General features: G+C 37.8%; 1 protein-coding gene across 1 annotated transcript; it reads right to left on the minus strand.

The window, feature by feature from the left end:
• Positions 1–3502: 3502 nt before the first annotated feature.
• On the minus strand, positions 3503–5094 carry LOC138899522 (putative late blight resistance protein homolog R1B-16). The gene has a single exon (XM_070186059.1). The coding sequence runs from the start codon at positions 5084–5086 to the stop codon at positions 3503–3505; it is 1584 nt and encodes a 527-aa protein (XP_070042160.1). The 5' UTR covers positions 5087–5094.
• Positions 5095–23723: the final 18629 nt, after the last annotated feature.

Genomic DNA, 23723 nt, shown 5'->3' on the forward strand with positions numbered 1-23723 from the left:
CAGAACTTGTGGGGGGAAGCCATTCTTACGGCTAATCGAATATTAAATCGAGTGCCCCATAGCAAAACACAATCCATTCCATATGAAAAATGGAAAGGAAGGAAGCCCAACTTGAATTATTTTAAAGTGTGGGGGTGTTTGGCAAAAGTGCAAGTTCCTAAACCCAAAAGGGTAAAGATAGGACCGAAAGCCGTTGATTGTATTTTCATAGGATATGCGACAAATAGTAAAGCATATCGATTTCTGGTTCATAAATCAGAAAATCCCGACATTCATAATAATACGGTTATAGAATCAGATAATGCTGAGTTCTTTAAAAATATATATCCGTATAAAAAGGAATGTGAGTCGTTTGGTGAAGGATCTAAACGACCTCGGGAAGAAACAAAAGAAAGTACATATAATCAGGAGGATCCAAGACGTAGTAAACGTCAAAGAACTTCTACTTTATTTGGACCAGATTTTGTAACTTTTTTATTGGAGAATGAGCCTCAAAAATTTAAAGAAGCTATGACTTCTTCGGAATCATTATTTTGGAAAGAGGCAGTCAATAGTGAAATAGAATCTATATTGAATACCCATGCATGGGAATTGATTGATCTTCCTCCTGAAAATAAACCTTTGGGTTCTAAATGGATTTTTAAGAGAAAAATCAAAGATGATGGCACTATTGATAAATTCAAGGCAAGACTCGTAGTCAAAGGGTATAGACAACGAGAAGGTCTAGACTACTTTGATACATATTCTCCAGTTACAAGAATTACGTCCATACGGATGTTAGTAGCATTAGCTGCAGTGTATGGTCTTGAAATTTATCAAATGGATATTAAGACGGCCTTCTTAAATGGGGAGTTGGAGGAAGAAATTTACATGGAACAACCTGAAGGGTTTGTGATTCCAGGTAAAGAAAAGAAGGTATGTAGACTTGTTAAGTCTCTTTACGGACTAAAACAAGCACCCAAACAATGGCATGCGAAATTTGACCAAACAATGTTGTCAAATGGTTTTAAGATAAATGAATGTGATAAATGTGTGTACATTAAAAATGTTCCAAATCACATAGTCATTGTTTGCCTATATGTGGATGATATGCTGATAATGAGTAATGACATTGCCAACATAAATGCTACTAAGCGTATGCTCAATAGCAAGTTTGATATGAAAGACTTGGGAGTTGCTGATTTAATTCTGGGAATTAAGATCCATAAGACTCCTCAAGGTCTGGCATTGTCACAATCTCATTATATTAAGACAGTACTTGAAAAATTCAAGCACTTGAGCTTTAAAATTGCAAAGACTCCAATTGACGTGAATCTTGCATTAGCAAAGAATAAAGGCCAAAGCATATCACAATTGGATTATGCTCATGTGTTGGGATGCTTAATGTATATCATGAATTGTACACGACCAGATATAGCTTGTGCTATAAGTAAACTGAGTCGATATACGAGCAATCCAGGCCAATCTCATTGGATGGCAATGAAACGAGTTTTGGGATATTTAGAACATACCTAGAACTTTGACTTGCATTACAGTAAATTCCCTGCGGTGATTGAGGGATACTGTGATGCAAATTGGATCACCGGTTTAACTGATTCTAAGTCCACGAGTGGATATGTATTCACTATTGGTGGAGGAGCGGTATCTTGAAAGTCGTCCAAACAAACATGTATTGCCCGCTCTACAATGGAGGCTGAATTCATAGCCTTAGAAAAAGCCGGTGAACAAGTTGAATGGCTCCGGAATTTCTTGGAAGATATTCCATTTTAGCCCAAACCGTTGGCACCAATATGCATATATTGTGATAGTCAAGCGGCAATTGGAAGGGCCGGGAGCGTTATGTATAACGGTAAATCTCGTCATATACGACGAAGACATAAAACCGTTAGGCAATTACTTTCTAGAGGAATTATCACGATTGACTATGTAAAGTCAAGTGATAATGTGTCAGATCCACTTACAAAAGGCCTAACTAGAGAGGTAGTTGATAAATCATCAAGGGAAATAGGGCTATGGCCGAGAACAAGTCATTATGGCGGTAACTCTACCTAGAAGACTGGAGATCCCAAGATCTAGGTTCAAGGAGATCAAACAAAGTCATTAATGACGGTTCAACATTGTCAAATAAAATTTTAGTCCGTTCTCGTGATGAGACAATGTTCAGTACCAAGGATAAAACATTAAGGCTTTTTAATGATTTCTAAATTTGATACGGGGTATATCAAATAGTGTATCTACAGGATGACACGTTTAGGAATCACCTATGTAAGTGTGAAGTGTTAGCCGCTTCAAGGAGAACTTTGTAAGGCCAGTTCTCTACGCACTTATGAAACCACGCGGTGTTCATAGCTGAAACGAACACACCAATGAGAGCCAAAGACGGTTAAGGGTCGATTGTGTGACTTATGGTTGTCTAGGTATAAATCAAAGTTTGAAGGTTCAAAGATATCAAATCTACCGATTGACCGAGTATATCCGACATAAGTTCACTACGGAAAGTTCAAAGGGAAACCTACTTATCCAGATGCGATTAATCCTTGCTTGCAAATCACATAGTTTTTCCATGTATACTTCCGTGATATAGCCATTCCTCATTCATGTGGGGGATTGTTGAGATTTTTGTTATTTAAAATGAAATAGTCTTAAAATGAGGGTGAATGAAAAATGGAGGGAAAAATGAAATTTTTGAGTAAAATTTTAAGTTTTCCCCTCTTGACAATGAGACATTGTCTCATATTGGAAGAGAAAAATATTTTTGGTGGGTATATATATAATTACTCTTCTTGTAGCTCTTAAAGAGTTAAGAAGAAAGCAAGCCTCGTGCCGTCGTCGTCGCTCGCTCGCTCGGCTCGGCTTCGGCTTCGGCTTCGGATTTGGATTTGGATTTGGATTTGGTCAAATGATCGATTGATTGATTAATTTTTTGGACCAAATTTATTTGTTAATAGTAAATATTAACGTAAGATTATTTGTATTTGTAACGGATATGTTTCAATCCATGTATTGACCACCAGCTGCAATAGTAGCTGCCTAATACTCTTCCCACCATGGCCAAGTGCTTGCTCCACAAACAAGCTAGTGCATGCTCCACCATGGAGGGTGGAGGGTCGTTCATCTTCAAAGCTGACTGCTATAAATATGTGCAGCAGCTGTTGAAGAAAGACACCAAAACTGAAAACGCTCAACTTTGGCTATACATTGCACTCCTTCCTCTCAGCATTTCCATATGATTTTCTGAGTTTCTACTCCTTTGTTCTGCATTATTTTAACTTCAAACAAAGTAACTGTAAGTGTGATTTGCTACCGAACTTTGTGTTCGCTGAAATACTAGGGTTTGAAGTACCGCTACACCAGTGTGTGATTCGTTCTATCCTGGGAGGAAATAATCCATAACCTTGGGTACTAGGAGGGGATTAAATTCCTTATGGAAACACTCTGAATTCAGTGGGCTTGAATTAATTACTGTTTCATTACGATAACTTATATTTTTCAGAATTATTATTTACAAATACAACAATATTGGCGGGACTAACGATAGATACTCTAGATTTGGTAGTCCCGCAATCAAGGGAGCTGCGCTTACTATATGAGGCCCTTCAAGTTTCAACTTCTTTAGGTTTGAAGGAAAGTGTAACTCAGGTATACTAAATCTCCTACCCTCAAAGAAAAGGTCAAGTAATTGCAGCTGAGTAAGACTCTCTAGTTTGGGACTGAATGTACAAATCTTTTTGGGAAATTCATTGCTAGAGATAGTGAGCCAAAGTTTTTGAACGTTAGGACACCTCCGTAATAAGACATCCATGCATTCACCATCGTTAATTGGATAACGAACATGCCTTAATATCCTCAAATTTTCCAATTTAGAGGATTCTTCAAAGATCCCTTGCTTATTGTTTTCCAAATAAAAAACAACACCACCAATATAAACATGCCTTAATTTTTCCATTTTCCAAAAAATCGGAGGTAACACTACCCTCTTGGAAGCAAGAACAATTAAAGTTTCAAGATGGCGTAGATGTGATTCCGGATGGAAATCAAATTGATCTGTCCTAACTGCGAGGTACTTTAGACAAATTAGTGGATGCAGTGTAGCTGACGACAAAGGAACCACTTCTTGAGAACTCAAATCCAACACCTTAAGAAATCCCAATTTACTAATATGAGGGAAGGGGTTCCATACTGAATATTCCCCTCCATCATTTGTTATCAGTGACCTTAAATGTTGATGGAAAGGCTCCGCTGTGAGCAATTCAATCTTGGAAAGCTCTTTAGTTAATTTGATGCTCAGTCGAGTTTCCTTCCAATCGGAAGGTTGAAAGTCACTATAATTCCCCTTCACTGCAAACATAAATATTTCTTCTCTGCTTTTCTCCAAGCAAAAGTGAAGTACGACATCATGAACCTGACAATATTTGACTTTACCGTTATATCTTCTCCTCTCAACCATCACCACATTACTGTTAATGAGATCCATCAAGTAACCTTCAGTTGCCTCTTCCATTAATCTCTCCGACTCAATGTTCTGCACGAAGCCTTCCGCTATCCATAAACTTATCAATTTAGAAACTGGAATTCTCGCGTCCTCAGGAAACATCCCCATATAAAGGAGGCAAGGTTTTAAAGAATCGGGTAAATTATCATAACTTAACTGCATAGTCGAAAAACTATATCCTTCAGCCTCACCTAGATACGAAAGTAGAGCATTTCTAACCTCATGCCACCAAGATTCTTCCATTTTCTTCCTTTTGATTATTCCAGCTACCAAGATAATCACTAGAGGCAGTCCTTTGCATCTTTTTGCAACTGCTAGGCTGACATCTTGTAGTTCAGGTGGGCAAGCTTCCTTTTGAAACACTCTTTTCTGCAACAACTTTAGACTCTCATCGCGTGTGAGGAATGGGAGAGAATAAGGATTGGTATCGTGCTTGACCTGCTTATCTACTTCCTCAAGTCTGATTGTTACTATTATTCTACGTCCTGTTTCAACATTTGAGAAAGATAATCTTAAATCTTCCCACGCTTTAATATCCCACATATCATCCAAGACAATCAGATATCTCTTGCCAATTAATCTTTTCCTCAACATTTCAGCAAGTTCGCCAAACTCTTGTCAGACATCTTGCCAACCGAGGCCAAGTTTGACTGGTTTTTATTCATGTCTATCAATACTATTATGAGACTATAAAGCTTCTGAAAGATTATACACATTCTTTACATTTATGAAAAAGTGACTCAAGTTTCAAAAAAGAAGAAGATGCAGACGAAGAAGAAGAAAGCTTCTGTGGGTATCCCCCAATGTTCTCCTGCTGGTTTGATATATATCAAATTGAAGGAAAAAATAATTTTCAAAACTAAGACATTTTATAGTAATTGTTATAGGAAAAAAGCAAAATAGATTCATGTAGTTGTTACAAGCAATTGAAGAACTTACAGATATCAAATGAAACCAACTTAGAGATTTGACAAAGAAGTCAGCTCAAAACTAACAATCAATCAGCTTGCTTTTATCTGCTTTCGCCTGTTATTTGTATCTTTAATATCTGATCTAATCCTAAAAATGAGTGAAAAGGATAATAATTAAACTTTACAATTATAATTTAAAATATATATGGTGATAAAAGAATGATTTAAAAAGGTGATAGAAATGATCAGGTCAACCAAATTATCAAGGACTTGTCTAATTAGAAAAGATTAACATCACCTAATGTCACGACCCAAAAATCCACTAGTCGTGATGGCACCTAACCCAACCAGCTAGGTAAGCCAACTAATAACTAGCCACTTCCAATAATATTCAACAAGACAATTAAGAAAAAAAATTATCTGAATCTTATACATTACCCCGAGGACTGCTAGTACAAATCACGAGTTTCTAAGATTAGAATTTACAAAGCTGGTATGAAACAAATACATCATCTGTTTGAAATGTATATAAGCAGATTTTTATAAATCTAAGGTTACCATAAACAAGAGGTAGCTACAACCGGAACGTATGTACGTCTTCAATTCCAGCTCCCGTCGATCACAGCAACATCAGCATCCAACGTCTGCAAGCAAGGTGCAGAAGTGTACTATGAGTACAACCAATAAGTAACAAACCTAACCTTAGGTTGAAAGTAGTAATGAGCTAACACAGGTCGGGTCCAATACCAATATTCCACAACAGTTCATAACAGCATAATACAAGTAATAAAAGAGGTATCTCATAAGTAAAAATGCTCAGCTCGTTCACAGTTCCAGAAAATAGTCAGGCTTTTCAAGTCTCTGAGTGAACACCCAAATCCTTTACCGAAAATGGCAAAAATATGAGTAAGTTTGAAAACTGTAATATTTTTTATGAGTAAGTTTGAAAACTGTAATGTTTTTTCAAATATCCTTTCCACAATAAATAAGATGTTTCATTTTCTTTCCAGATAGCAAGTGTGAAATACCTCTCAATGCGCACATATTAATGTGTATAAAAAAGTCATGAATAACGTGATACCGTACAACATGAGAAAAAATGCATCTCTATGCCTGTATGTCATGTGTGCATGACAATGCCATGTATCTCAGAGATGAATCATATACTCACACTCTTAGAGTACTCAATCTCACTGTCTCACACTTTCCACTCATCATGCTCAACCACTCGGTACTGTATATGGCCCATACGGCCGAGGGAAGATCTATCCTGGAATATATACATCACTCACCATCAGTCATTCAGTATCGAGGAAGGCCAATCCGGCCCCATGGAGAAAATCCATCTCCAGGTATATAAATGCTTCGGACAAGATCCATGTCCAGGGAAGATCCATCCCTCAATATAATCAACCGCGCTCACTGGGGTGTGTACAGACTCCGGAGTGGCTCCTACCGCCCAAGCACTCTCATAAGCCAGATCCAGGCATAAATCAATATAACATGCTGCATCGTGCAGCCCGATCCCATAATTATCACTCATAATCAGGCTCTCAGTCTCACTCAGTCATAAATCTCTCCAGTCTCACTCACGGGCTCACAATGTCATGAAACTAGCCCGACAATAATGATATGATGTATCAATAATCAATAACTGAGACTGAGATATGATATGAATGTATGAATATGACTGAGTACGAGATATCAATGAAATCAGTGAGATGACAGCAAGAAACGACCACTATGGGTCCTAACAATATCAGCATAAAGCTTAAACATGATATTTAACATGATTGACAGCTCAGCTACTTTATCACATGGTGAAAACACAAATATCAACAAAATAGGGCCACTATATAGTGCCATGGAAACAACGAAGTTACAATTCACAAGGTGCACGCCCACACACTTGTCAGCTAGCATGTGCGTTACCTCAATACCAATCATATAACATGTAATTCGGGGTATCGTACCCTCAGCACTAAGTTTAGAAGAGTTACTTACCTCGAAGAAGCTAAATCCAATATCCAACAAGCCAAACGATGCTCCAAAAATGCCATCCCGCGTTTACCGACCTCCGAACGGCTCGAAACTAGCCAAACGCAACTCAAATAGATCAAATAATGCCAAAGGAAACAAACTCAATCGATAAAGGTCCAATAAATGATCATAAAATCCTCATACGATGTCCAAATTCGACGATTCTTTTTGCTACGGATCCGTAATTACAGTACAGATCTAATGCTTTAATCTAAACAGAAATCGGAGCTCATATGTTCAATGTGGTACCATTTATGCTTGAAGAAATGACGTCGAAACATAAGAAAAACGAGCGCAACACAACCCAAACCTATCTGAAACTCACCCGAGCTCCTCGGGACCCCGTACAAGCATACCAACAAGTCCCATAACATAACACAGACTTACTTGAAGCCTTAAATCACGCATAACAATATCGAAACGACAAAACGCACCTCAAATCAAACTTAATAAACTTTCGAACTTTCGACTTCCAAAAACTCGCGCCGAAACATATCAAATAAACTCGGAATGAACTCAAATTTTGCACACAAGTCCTAATACATCATACGTAGATACTCGTGCCCCCAAACTACCGAGCGAAGTGCAAATGTTCAAAACGACCGATCGGGTCATTACATTCTCCCCCACTTAAACATACGTTCGTGCCAAGAGTTTTTCCTAAGCCATCAAACCCCATGTAACCTTACCATGTACATACTGGGGGTGATCCCACATCACGTTATTCCATATAGTCCCGACAACACAACATACGGATGATCATTACTTCTACCTTAGCCCGTAAACCTTGGAATCCAAGTTTTCAACATTCAGAATTTCTTATAAGACCCAAATCTCGCATCTATACACTGTATAAGTCTGAAAAAGATGTACCAAGCCATAAACATAACCCAAGACACAATCACAGGATATACCACATAACTCAAATACCTATAGCAAAATTTCTGATCACAGTAGCTGCTCAAAACAACCCAATTTCAGTAATAAACTTCATATCAACTAAAATCTTATTCTCAACCTTTAAACACTGCCAATGATGAAAGAATCACGTAGAAACTCGTAACCACTTATCAGACGAACAAGTCATGGAACTCTCCCTCTTTCGACAAGAACTATAGCCAATTTCTTAGCCAACTTCTGATATTATCCTCCATACATGCTGTAATCAATTCCGATAGTATCCATTCTAGGTCCAATGACCTCATCTCATCCAACACAACCACTCTAGTGACATGCCACATCAATACAATCTAAAGCCACAACCTGTGCAATCCGTGCACCAATAAGCAATATTTCAAATGTACTCAATCAAGGAAAATGACTCAAATGATAGAACCATCCCGCAAGTTCAATAAGTACCACCACAACCGAAATGCTACGAACCCATCATACCTAGTAGAACCAAGACACAAGAATCTAACACAAAGGATCATCTCCCGACATAACCCAGTTGCAATTGACCTCATCCAAACACTGGTCCGTATGAAATACCTCAAGCCACAATGCTCAAAATCAACAACCACACGCAATTTGACATCAAGTACCCAAGGTGCATGACCATAACCACGGAGAAGCAATTAACACAATATACCACAACCCAGAAAGACCATAACTGAGGCGCAATCAACCATTCTGCATCCCAATCACCATCTCGGTCGAATTTCGCTATAAGGCCCAAACAAAATCGCACCATATGTGCATATAACCAGCGAATCACAACCCTCCGTAGCATGGAAGAGTAACACATAGAACATATCCGATACGAATAAAATTAATTCTATCTGAATGACACATCCCTCAACAATTGCAGTTCGGAGTCAACAAATCCGACCCGGTGTAGAATACACATCCTCATTGGGCCTACCAACGGAGCCCCAAATCAACTCCGGTCATCCCCTAATGGACAAATAGCCCTCCAAAAGTCCAAAACTACCTAACCATAACACATACTATCATATGGCTAGCTTTGGCCACATCTTCACAGTCCACAACCACGAAACAACCTACTTTTGAGAACTCGAGTCTCCAAATCCACAGAGCACACGAATAACCATATCTGATCCTAACTCTACCGCCCGAATGTCTAACACATCTCTCACGCACGATCATACCATGAGGAAATAATTCTGTAGTTCTCCTTTGACACATAGCAAAAATCCGAACATCAGCGGTCGATCAACCAAAAGCGTACTGCAATACCAATTAAGCATACGCAAGTCAAAATACAACACGCCTTTTGAAATGCGTACCCTTCTCCGGCAATTCCAAGTAGTAATATCATTCATCTAGTCATCTAAAATCGTCCATGTTGTCTAAGAATTCATGACCTTCCCTTAAAAACTGAATCGTGACCTTGCACATGCAAATCTCAATCCCACACGACATCGCATCTATCATGTCATCATATGAAAAGCAGGAGAATCTCATAATCACTCTGAGTCACAAGTAGAATACATATTCGATCAGTTATAAACCTTCCATTTGATCCTATCTAGTAGGAAATCACAATACTCAACATGCTCCTCTCGCCAGTAGGAAATATCCACCTCGAACTGTGATAGAAATCATTGAGAACTCTTTGGAAATCCATTTGCACGTAACCAAACCATCAAAACTGAATCTCTCTAACTCCACCAAGCCACGCGGGTCGCCAAAACCCAAGAGCATTGCAACGAATCACGTGTAGGGACTCACCACATCATAAGTACCCAATGAACCGATCATACCCATTACCGTGCTGATCCAACCTACTACCAAACTGCCATATTTCTCCGAGATCCTTCCGAATTACCCTCAAGGTGACAGTTCTCCTTGCCATAACACCACGATCCTTAACCATAACTCACCCCACGAGATCCTAGAATAAAATCACACCGCTCAAAAGCCCATAAAACACTGAATTCTCTCTAAAACACCCCAAAGCACCACAACCGATACACCCACTCTGAAGAGACCTTATGCGAACCTAAAATTGTTTCCTTCACCTTCCTGATACTAAAATATATAATCCATAATGATATAAAAATACCGCGAGTATCGACACCATCCAATGTAAATATCAGATTCTAGCCATATACAAATCTTGAAAATCCCCAGTAGCTACATATAACTCATGAATCCATTAGAACCTTTTCGAGAGCCATTCACTCTGCTCAAATCTCAATTGCACCGCCCAAACGGGCCGAATAACCTATGCCACATTAGCACGATGACACCCAAAGAAGTAACCCACACCTCTAAGCAACCGAGCAAATTCCTACCCCATGCGTACTACATCCTTCACGAATAACAACTCAATCATTCCATGATTCCCATATACCCATAAAGTGTAACACATCATGCATCCATAAACTCCATTGCTTACATCATCCTCAAAATCATCTTTTACAAGTCATAATTGATCCACAAATATGCCTCAGACCGAAACCAATACAACACATAATCGTGCAATCAACTCGCCGATAGAAGACTCCCCAACTTGGCTCAGAGACATGGAATAAAACATCTGATAACTCATAATAGCCATACCCCATTAATGTTATAATACTTCAGTGAGATTCAACTAAATCTTTCATAAGCTCATGTAACACTAAACATCTAATAACTCAAATCATTTGCAAATCTCGCATTCATCCTCGTGAAGGCCAGGTCAACTATTACAACCAATCCAAACTCATGTCGCACAAATGTAATCCACTGATAGAAAAGAAAACCTCCACACAACATCTTGAAAATCACATATCCGTATATTACCTCGCAGGTTATAACCCACCTGCTTAGCCTCAACTAACATCTCTTTATACCCTTTCACAGCCATAACTACTATGCAATCACTTAATCTTCCTGAGTCTGAACCCATCAATAAGACATGAAAATTTACTTCATTCCACAATTAGACAATCATGAAAAATCTTCCAATACACTCATAACTCGAGACTATATGTCACATCAAGACAGAAATCAAGCACCCAATAATCCTTTCTACATATCAAGAAAATTTCCCCGTTACATGCAAACCATCTGAACACATCTCGCAGTCACATCATACTCATCACGTAGCCATCGTGTCACCCATCGAGCCACGAATTCCACTCATAAAGACACTATCGGACATATAATTCAAAAAATACGTGCTCACACAAACAAAATCCTCGTGATCAAGCTACAATCAAACCCGACCTCAAGTCCTCCAGACTGGCCCATCATCAGCATATCGAAATCATATCTCGCACCTCATCCATAGAATACAAGTTGTCGATGCACAGGTGATTCCGAGTGCTCATGTGCGCATACGAATGCGTGGAAGGAATTCAAAGGGTTATGCTTCAAGCTGAATTAATGTCGCACGATAAGGAAAGAAAGATGGGAAGTATATCCTAAATGTCCTGTAGCCTCTCGAAGATAGGTATGGACGTCATCATACCGATCCGCAAGACTCTACTAGACACTTGCTCATGACTTGTAGAACCTATGAACCTAGAGTTCTGATACCAACCTATCACGACCCAAAAATTCACTAGTCGTGATGGCACATAACCCAACCCGCTAGGTAAGCCAACTAATAACTAGCCACTTCCAATAATATTCAACAAGACAATTAAGAAAATAAATTATCCGAATCTTATACATTACCCCGAGGACTGGTAGTACAAATCACGAGCTTCTAAGATTAGAATTTACAAAGCTGATATGAAACAAATACATCATCTGTTTGAAATGTATATAAGCAGATTCTTATAAATCTAAGGCTACTATGAACAATAGGTAGCTACAACCGAAACGCATGTACGTCTTCAATTCAAGCTCCCATCGATCACAGCAACATCAGCATCCAACGTATGCACACAAGGTACAGAAGTGTAGTATGAGTACAACCGACCCCATGTACTCAATAAGTAACAAACCTAACCTTAGGTTGAAAGTAGTGACGAGCTAACACAAGGTCGGGTCCAATACCAATATCCCACAATAGTTCATAACAGCATAATACAAGTAATAAAAGAGGTATCTCATAAGTAAAAATGCTTAGCTCGTTCACAGTTCCAGAAAATAGTCATGCTTTTCAAGTCTCTCAGTGAACACCCAAATCCTTTACCGAAAATGCCAAAAATACGAGTAAGTTTGAAAACTGTAATTTTTTTTCAAATATCCTTTCCACAATAAATAAGATGTTTCATTTTCTTTCTAGATAGCAAGTGTGAAATACCTCTCTATACGCACATATTAATGTGTATAAAAAAAGTCATGAATGACGTGATACCGTATAACATGAGGAAAAATGCATCTCTATGCCTGTATGTGATGTGTGCATGTCAATGCCATGTATCTCAGAGATGAATCATGTACTCACACTCTCAGAGTACTCAATCTCACTGTCTCACACTTTCCACTCATCATGCTCAACCACTCGGTACTATATATGGCCCATACGGCCGAGGGAAGATCCATCCCGGAATATATACATCACTGACCATCAGTCACTCAGTACCGAGGAATGCCAATCCGGCCCCATGGAGAAGATCCATCTCCAGGTATATAAATGCTTCGGACAAGATCCATGTCCAGGGAAGAACCATCCCTCAATATAATCAATCGCGTTCACTGGGGTGTGTATAGGCTCCGGAGGGGCTCTTACCGCCCAAGCGCTATCATAAGCCAGATCCAGGCATAAATCAATATAACATGCTGCAACGTGCAACCCGATCCTATAACTGTCACTCATAATCAGGCTCTCAGCCTCACTTAGTCATAAATCTCTCCAGTCTCACTCACGTGCTGACAATGTCATGAAACTATCCCGACAATAATGATATGATGTATCAATAAATAACAACTGAGACTGAGATATGATACAAATGCATGAATATGACTAAGTATGAGATATCAATGAAATCAGTGAGATGACAGCAAGAAACGACCACTATGGGTCCTAACAATATCAGCATAAAGCCTAAACATGATATTTAACATGATTGACAGCTCAGTTACTTTATCACATGGTGAAAACACAAATATCAACAAAATAGGGCCACTATACAGTGCCATGGAAACAACGGAGTCATAATTCACAAGGTACACGCCTACACGCCGGTCTCCTAGCATGTGCGTCACCTCAATACCAATCACATAACATGTAATTCGGGGTATCGTACCCTCAACACTAAGTTTACAAGAGTTACTTACTTCGAAGAAGCTAAATCCAATACCCAACAAGCCAAACGATGCTCCGAAAATGCCATCCCGCATTTACCGACCTTCGAACAGCTCGAAACTAGCCAAACACAACTCAAATACATCAAATAATGCCGAAGGAAACAAACTCAATCGATAAAGGTCGAAGCTTTAATCAAAATCCCAAAATCGACCAAAAAGTCAAACCTGGTCCCTCATCTCGAAACCCAACAATACTCACAAAATCCGACAACCCATTCAATTACGAGTCCAACTATACTACAATAACAACAACAACAACAACAACAACAACAACAACAACAATAACATCAACCCAGTATAATCCCACTAGTGGGGTCTGGGGAGGGTAGTGTGTACGCAGACCTTACCCCTACCCTGGGGTAGAGAGGCTGTTTCCAAATGACCCTCGGCATCCTTCCCTCCAAGAACTCCCCAACCTTGCTCTTGGGGTGACTCGAACTCACAACCTCTTGGTTGGAAGTGGAGGGTGCTTACCATCAGAGCAACCCACCTTGTCAAGTCCAACCATACTAGTTTCACTCAAATCCAACTGCAAATCAATATTCAAAACTCAAAAATTCACTTTATAAAATTTTAGACAAAACTCCCAAATTTCACTTTGAAATCATCAATCAAATGCCAAAAAAAAGATGGATTCATGAAATATAACCTAAATTGAGTACAGAATATTTACCCCAATCCATATGGTGAAAATCGCCTCCAAATATTGTCCAAATCCGAGCTCTCCAACTCAAAATATGACCAAATGAACAAACCTTCGATATTAAGTATTTTTGCCCAGCTGTTTTGCCTTGTTTTGCATGCCAAACGCTCTCAAAACTTGCTTTTGATGCCTCCAATGGATTCCTTGCTAAATATTAGTCAAGTTAGGCTTTTGAATCACTCCATTTGACCTTATAATGAAGGAGATATGTTGGTTTCAATATTTGGAAATAGTGCACATTTTTAAATACGAAGTCACTAGCAATTGCATAATTAATCTGAAAAATCTGGCAATCCAATTCTTAGTAAAACGACCATAAAATCCTCATACGATGTTCAAATTTGACAATTCTTTTTGTTACGGATCCGTAATTACGATACGGATCTAATGCTTCAATCTAAATAGAAATCAGAGCTCATTTGTTCAATATGGTACCATTTATGCTTAAAGAAACGACGTCGAAACATAAGAAAAACGAGCGCAACACAACCCAAACCTATCCGAAACTCACCTGAACCCCTAGGGACCCCGTACGAACATACCAACAAGTCCCATAACATAACGCAGACTTACTCGAGGCCTCAAATCTTGCATAACAATATCGAAACGACGAAACGCACCTCAAATCAAACTTAATGAACTTTCGACTTCCAAAAACTCGCGCCGAAACATATCAAATCAACTCGGAATGAACTCAAATTTTGCACACAAGTCCTAATATATCATACGGAGCTACGCATACCCCCAAACTATCGAGCGAAGTGCAAATGCTCAAAACGACCGATCGGATCGTTACACCTAAGAAACAATAAAAATTAATTATGGAACAACTAATTAAAAGTTACCTCGATGATCAAGAATAGAATTTGCTACAAGGTGCTGTGACATGATAACTGAGGAGATCAAACCATAATTCGAGTTTTTAATGACACAAACAAACTGAAAGGAGCTCTGAATTATATTGTTTTGATTAATTAAAGGTAGGTAAACAACAATTATTGCTTAATTAATTAATAGTGATACTGTAACAGCCGCCTGAGTGGAAAAGGACATGAACTTTCTCGATCGGTGCGGTGGAATTACGGGAACTGCCTTTACAGCTTGTTTGGATGGTCGTTAACTATTGTATTGTATCGTATTGTCACTTTAAATACGATGTTCATTTTGGTTGTTACTTAAATTTTATTATATCGTATCGTTAAATCTATCGTTACGTAACGACAAAATGTGTTACTTTATGTAACGACCGATTTAGTGTGGGTACGTCGTTATCTTATTTTTTTTTATCTCACCCTTCACTATTGTTAAATTATTTTATTTTACCATTTACCCTACCTTTTTTATATAATAAATTTACCCCGTATCATATTTTTTCTTTATAATATTGCAAATTTATTTTTCATATTGTTGGTGCATGATATCACGAAACAACGACAAACGATACAATCTATCTAAACATTCTATTCGTCAAACGATACAGTACAATACAATACGATATATTATGAAACGATGTGTAACAACTATCCAAACAAGCTGTTAGATTACTAACTTATTAAGGGTATTGATAGGTAAACAACAATTTATTGCTTAATCATATATGTATATATATATACATATGTATATATATATATATATATATATATATATATATATATATGTATGTATATATATATATATATATATATATATATATATATATATGTATTTAATATCACTTAAAATGCAATTTTGTATAAAAATGTCAATATACATTCTACCAAAATTAATAAAACAGAAAATATTTATTTAATTGAAATAAACACAAACATGGAAGCCCTTTGAACTTCACCATTAAAAGTAAATTTATATTAAATACTAAATACTTAATAGGTACATGAATGTGATTAATTGAAAACTCTATTAAATGATAAATTATAATTACTGTTAAGAAATGAGAGTACAATAGAACAATATACTAATGGAGACAAAATATATATATGAGGGAGAATGATTTTGTTATTCTTTTTCTTGGTGTCTTCTTCATAGGGTCAAAAGTTCCATATTTATAAAGGTACAAATACATTCAAAGGTTATAACTTAATGTACTTCTTAATTGAGTACATGAATACAAAGTACGTTAAATGGACAGACAAATGCATTCCTCTCACTCACATGCATTCATCTCATTAATAACACTCCCCCTTGGATGTCCATTTAAAAGATAATGTGCCTCGTTAAAATCTTAATAGAAAAACCCAGTGAGAAAAAGCCTAGTGAAGGAAAAAAAGTACACATATCTTGTAATACGCATTGAGTGTTGCCTCATTAAAAACCTTACCAGGAAAATCCAATTGGGACAAAACCTTGGTTAAGGAAAAAAGAGTACAACGCATATTATACTCCCCCTGATGAAAGCTTTATTTGATATTTCGGAGACGACACATTCCAATCTTATGTCTCAGCTTCTCAAATGTTAATATTGGCAATGCCTTAGTGAATAAATCTGCTAGATTGTCACTTGAACGGATTTGTTGAACATCTATCTCACCATTTTGCTGAAGATCGTGTGTGAAAAAGAACTTTGGTGAAATGTGTTTTGTTTTGTCTCCTTTGATATATCCTCCTTTAAGTTGAGCTATGCAAGCAGCATTGTCTTCATACAATATCGTTGGAATCTTCGTTTTTAAAAGAAAGACCACACAATTGTTGAATATGTTGAGTCACTGATCTCAACCATACACATTCTCAACTAGCTTTATGAATAGCTATTATCTCTGCATGATTGGAAGAAGTAGCAGCTAGAGTTTGTTTTGTTGAACGACATGAAATAGTTGTACCCCCACAAGTAAATAGATAGCTTGTTTAATATCGGGCTTTATGTGGGTCAGACAAATAACTTGCATCTGCATAACCAATCAACTGTGAATCGGATTCATAAGAATAAAATAATCCCATATTAATAGTCCATAGGAGGTATATAAAAATATGCTTAACACCATTCTAGTGTCTTAATGTTGGAAAGGAACTAAATCTTGCTAATAAACTTACTGCAAAAGTTATATCTGGTCGAGTATTATTTGCAAGATACATTAGTGCCCCAATTGCACTAAGATATGGAGTTTCATCACCAAGAAGCTCTCCATCATTTTCATGAGGTCGAAATGGATCTTTATTTATATCAAGTGATCTCACAATCATCGGGGTACTCAATGGATGTGCTTTATCCATATAAAACGCTTTAGGATCTTTTCGGTATAAGTTGATTGATGAACAAAAAATTCATCTTTCATATGCTCAATTTGTAGACCAAGACAAAATTTTGTCTTTCCAAGATCTTTCATTTCAAATAGTCTACTGCTTTTGGAAGTTCCCCAGGAGTTCTAATGATATTTAGATCATCAACATATACATCGATTATAATAAATTCAGATCCAGACCTTCTTATAAATACACAAGGACAAATTGGATCATTCTTATACCATTCTTTCAGCAAATACTCACTCAGGCGATTATACCATATTCGCCATGATTGTTTCAATCCATATAAGGATTTTTGAAGCTTTATTGAACAAGTTTCCCGAAAACTTTTATTAGTTTCAGGAACTTTGAGCCCTTCAGGGATTTTATATAAATTTCGTTGTCTAATGTGACATATAAATAGGCTGTGACAATATCCATTAGACGCATATCAAGTTTTTCATGGACTGCCAAATTTATAAGATACCTGAAAGTGATTGCATCCACCACAGGAGAATATGTCTCCATATAATCAATGCCAGGTCTTTGCGAAAATTCTTGTGTCACAAGTCGTGCTTTATATCTAACGACTACATTTTTATCATTTCGTTTTCGCACAAAAACTCATTTGTATCCCACTGGCTTTATTCCTTCAGGTGTTCGGACTATACGTCCGAATACATCATGTTTTTCAAGTGACGCTAATTTTGCCTGGATAGTGTGTTTCCATTTTTGTCAATCATTTCTCTGTCTACATTCATCGACAGGTCTTGGTTTAAGATCCTCATCTTGTTGCATTATTTCAACAACAACATTATAATCAAAAATGTTGTCAACAATAATATCGATTCCACCTTTTTGCCGTAGAGACATAACTTATTGAGATCTTTTCATTCTTATTATTTTCAGGTACCAGGACCTCCTCTGAGGTCTTATCATTTGTTATGTCACAGAGCTCTTTTTGAGAAATTACCTCCATATTATGATCTCCTAGATCATTTGCTCCTTTTCTATTTCGAGGATTTTTATCTTTGGAACCAATTGGTGTACCACGTTTCAAGCGTGGCTTAGACTCATTTGCATTTATAGATTGTCCAACCGGGACATCAATTCGAATAGGAGCATTAGCGGCTGTCACGACCCAAACTAACCCCTGTCGTGATGGCGCCTATCGTAGAACTAGGCAAGCCGACTCATTTCCAAAACAAACCGATATTTTCATTTCAAAGATAATTCCAATGTTATTTAACATAAAAACCTTCGTAAAGGAGTTCCAATCAAAATAAAAGTGCGGAAGGAAAAGCCCGACATCGGGGTGTCACTAGTCATGAGCATCTACTATAATCTGTCTAACAATATCAAGGCTAACTCAGCCTGGAAAATAGCTAAATACAACTAGAGGAAGATAAGAGGGAGAAGAGCAGGGGCTGCGATCGCCAAATAGCTACCTTGCTATCTCCAAGAAAATTTGCAACCAGAACAATCAATAACCGCTACCGTGTCTAGCTACACCTGAATCTGCACACAAGGTGCAAGGAGTAACGTGAGTATGCCAACTTAGTAAGTAACAACAATAATAAAGACTGAGCAGTAGTGACGAGCAATAAAGCATATAACATTCATATCGAAAAATCTCAGTAAAATACCACATGCTTTTAAAATCAGGGTTTGAATCAAAACATCTCGTTTAACCCAGTTCAAGTAAAAATCATTTAAAGATATTTTTCAATAGTTTTCAGACAGAGGAAAAATGCAAATGTGAGCAAAAATGATGAAATCATAAATAGCCCCTCGGGCAAAACATCACTCATATACAGCCCCTCGGACAAACCTCACAGTCACTCGTGCCACTCGGGCATACCTCACAATCACTCTTGCCACTCGGGCATACCTCACAATCATTCATGCCACCCAGTCACTCAGCACTCATCACTCGGCACTCGCACTCAGTAGGTACCTGCGCTCACTGGTGGTGTGTACAGACTCCGGAGGGGCTCCTTCAGCCCAAGCGCTATAATCTGCACGGACAACTCACGTGCTATAATAATCAAGTATGTTGTAGGCGGGCAGCCCTGAACCATACTCATCCTCACAAATCAGGCCCTCGACCTCACTCAGTCATAAATCTCTCAAGCCACTTGGGCATTTCAGTAAAATAGGGCATTCGGCCCAAAATATTTATATGCATCAAAATAGAGTCATAAAACTGAGTTATGCGGTAAACAAGTATAGACATGACTGAGTATAGATTTTCAATCGAAAACAATGAGAGGATAGAAAGAAAAAGCCCCTAAGGGTCCAAACAGCACTGGCGCAAGACCCAAACATGGCATTCAGCCCAATTTACAGAAACTCTTTCTAAAACATATAAGTATCATATAGTTTCAACAAAGTATGTAACTTTACAATTGCTACAAGACAGACCAAGTCACAATCCTCAATAGTGCACGCCCACACGCCCGTCACCTAGATTGTGCGTCACAAAACAAATAGTAGAATGATACAAAATCCGTAATTTCGTACCCTCAAGACTAGATTTACAATCGTTACTTACCTCAAACCGGTCAAATCTCTACCCCGCGCAATGCTCTTGCCTCTGTACTCGGCCTCCAAATGCTCCAAATCTATTCACAATCATTACAATACCATCAATACTTGCTAATGGAATGAATTCCACAAGAAAAGCTATAAAATTAGACCAAAACCCGAAATTGGCTCAAACCTGCCCCCCCCCCTCCCCGGGCCCACGTCTCGAAATCTGACAAAATTCACAAAACTAGAAATATCATTCACTCACGAACCTAACCATATCAAATTCATCAAAATTCGACATCGTTTGGTCCTTTAAATCCTTAAATTACTCTCCAAAAATTTCAAGCCCTAACCCCTCATTTTTACTAATTACAATGATTAAACAACGAAAAATCACCATATATACGAGTATTAGGGCTCAAGAAACTAACCTCACTGATAGCCCTGGAATCACCCTTCAAATATCCCTCCAAAAGCTCCAAAAATCGACTTGAAAATGGTGGAAATGAACCAAATTCGCGAAGGGTTCTATTTATGGTTTCTGCCCAGGTTTTTCGCACCTGCGGAAACTTTCACACTTCTGCGCCACCGCACCTGCGGAAAAATCCATCACAGGTGAAGAACTCACTTAGGAGCCCAGCTTCCGCATCTGCGGCCCAAAACCCCGTGCCTGCGAAAGCGCACCTGCGCGTTTCCTCCTCTTCTGCAAAGCCTGCCCAGCATCCCCCTTTCCGCATCTGCGCCCCAGGTTTCGCACCTGCGGACTCGCAGATGCGACCTCCAACTCGCACCTGAGCAACCTACCTAGCCCAGCATTGCCCGCATCTGCGCACTCCCCACGTGCACCAGCGGCCTCTCACCTGTGACTCTTTCTTCCGCAGGTGCGGAAATAGCAGTAGCAGCAGCTTCAGCTGCATTTTTCAACTTCGACAAATCCGTTAACCATCCGGAATCACCCCGAGGCCCTCGGGACCTCAACCAAAAATATCAACAAGTCATATATCAACCTACCAATTTAGTCGAACCTTCGAATCACTCAAAATCACATCAAATCATCAAATTACCCTCGGATTCAAGCCTAAAAGCTTCTAAATTTCTAAATTTGTCAACCGATGCCGAAACCAACCAAACCACGTCCGAATGACCTCAAATTTTTCACACACGTTACAAATGAGACTACGAACCTACTCCAACTTCCAGAATTTCCTTCCGACCCCGATATCAAATTTTTCACTGCCGACCGAAATCGCTAAATTTCCATTTTTGCCAATTCAAGCCTAATTCTACCACGGACCTCCAAATCACTTTTCGGACACACTCCTAAGTCCAAAATTACCTAACGGAGCTAACGAAACCATCAAAATTCAAATCCGAGATTATTTACACATAGGTCAATATCCGATTGACTTTTTCAACTTAAGTTTCTACTTAAGAGACTAAGTGTCTCAATTTACTCTGAAACCACTCCGGTCCCGAACCAACTAACTCGATATAACATAATATAGCTGAATAATACAAAAAAAAGTAGAAATGGGGAAAACGGAACTATAACTCTCGAAACGACCGGCCGGGTCGTTACAACAGCTGGAATATGTGACTTAGTCACCTTTGGTAGGTTAGTGAATGCATCAGGTAGTTAATTTGCAATATTTTACAAATAAATTATCTTTTGAACCTCGTGTTCACATTAATTTATTCGAGGATCTAAATGAGATAGTGATAATGCATTTCAATCTATCTCTTTTTGCAGCTGTTTATTTTCTCCCCTTAATATTAGGTATACTAATTCATCAAAATGACAATCAGCAAATCTTGCCGTAAATAAATCTCCAGTTATAGGTTCTAAATATTTTATAATAGAAGGAGATTCATACCCAACATATATCCCCAATCTTCTTTGGGGTCCCACCTTTTTGCGTTGTGGTGGAGCAATTGGAAGATATACTGCACATCAAAATATTCTAAGATAAAAAATATTTGGCTCCTGACCAAAAGCCAATTGTATTGGGGAGACTTTATGATAACTTGTGGGTCTGATCCGCACAAGAGCTGCTGCATGCAAAATAGCATGGCCCCATGCCGAAATGAAAAGTTTTGTTCTCATAAGCATTGGTCTAGCAATTAATTGGAGGCATTTGATCAATGATTCCGCTTTACCATTTTGAGTATGAACATGAGCAGCTGGATGCTCAATTGTTATCTCAGTTGATATACAATAATCATTAAGGGCCTGGGACGTAAATTTACCAGCATTATCAAAACGAAGTGTCTTAATTGCATAATCTGGAAACTGTGCCCTTAATCTTATTAATTGAGCTAGTAACCTCGCAAAGGTCAAATTGCAGGTTGATAATAAGCACACATGTGACCATCTTCTAGATGCATCTATCAAAACCATATAATATCTAAATAGTCCACTTGGAGGGTGTATAGGCCCACATATATCACCCTGTATACGTTCCAAAAATGCAGGAGATTCAACTCCAACTTTAATTACTGATGGTCTAATAATCAGTTTTCCTTGAGAACATGTATCACAAGAGAATTCTTTAGTTTGAAGAGTCTTCTGGTTCTTCTATGAATGACCATGTGAATTTTTAATTATTTTGCGCATCATATTATAACCGGGATGACCCAACCGGTTATGCCAAATAATAAAATCATTAGTAAACTCATTATTTACTATGGCATGTGATTCAACTACACTAATATTAGTGTAGTATAATACGGAGGAAAATGCGGGAATCTTTTCAAGCACATACTTTTTTTTCGCTTTTATTGTAGTAATATAAAGGTATTCAACTTTTCCTTCATTGGTGGTCTCAATATGATAGCCATTTTGGCGAATATCTTTGAAACTCAGCAAGTTTCTTTGAGACCTACTACAATATAATGCATCATTAACAACCAATATAATTCCTCTTGGTAGTAATACAGTCGCTCTTCCAGAACCCTCAATTAATTTTGTACTATCAGATATTGTTATGATATTGGATTCTTTCATAATTAAATAAGAGAAATATATCTTATCTTTTAATATGGTATGCGTCGTAGCACTATCCAGAAGACATATTTTTTCTTTATTATTCATACAGACAACTGAAGACTGGGAAGTTTTCATATTCTTCAAGAAGAAAAAACAAATACATCATAAGTAATAATGAAAAGTTTAAGAACAAAAGAAACTACATTTATGAAATTAAATACTGACAACATAAAAAGTTTTATTCAAAATATGAACCTCATAAAAAGAAATACATTTATTCTTATAATTTTTTCCAATAATAAGTCTTCAGTTATGATGCTCAAAGAAGTCTCCAGCTTCTAAATGAGTAATATCTGCAAGGCCTTCAAAAATATCATCTTTATAGGCAAGGTTTGCTTCAACTTTATCATGAAACTAACTACCTCTTTTAGGAAGAAGATAAAATTCGTATGAAGCAGATAACCTCAGTTGGTTAGAACCTCGTGCTGATAACGTGTTAAGAAATGAGAGCACAATAAAACAATATACTAATGGAGACAAAATATATATGAGGGAGAATGATTTTATTATTTCTTTTCTTGGTGTCTTCTTCATAGGGTCAAAAGTTTCCTATTTATAAAGGTACAAATA

The sequence above is a fragment of the Nicotiana tomentosiformis genome, chromosome 9 (assembly GCF_000390325.3).
Source record: "Nicotiana tomentosiformis chromosome 9, ASM39032v3, whole genome shotgun sequence".
NCBI lineage: Eukaryota > Viridiplantae > Streptophyta > Magnoliopsida > Solanales > Solanaceae > Nicotiana > Nicotiana tomentosiformis.

Excerpts from the sequence above, each read along its gene's own strand:
- LOC138899522 (XM_070186059.1), bottom strand. The coding sequence starts at position 5,086 with ATGTTGAGGAAAAGATTAATTGGCAAGAGATATCTGATTGTCTTGGAT.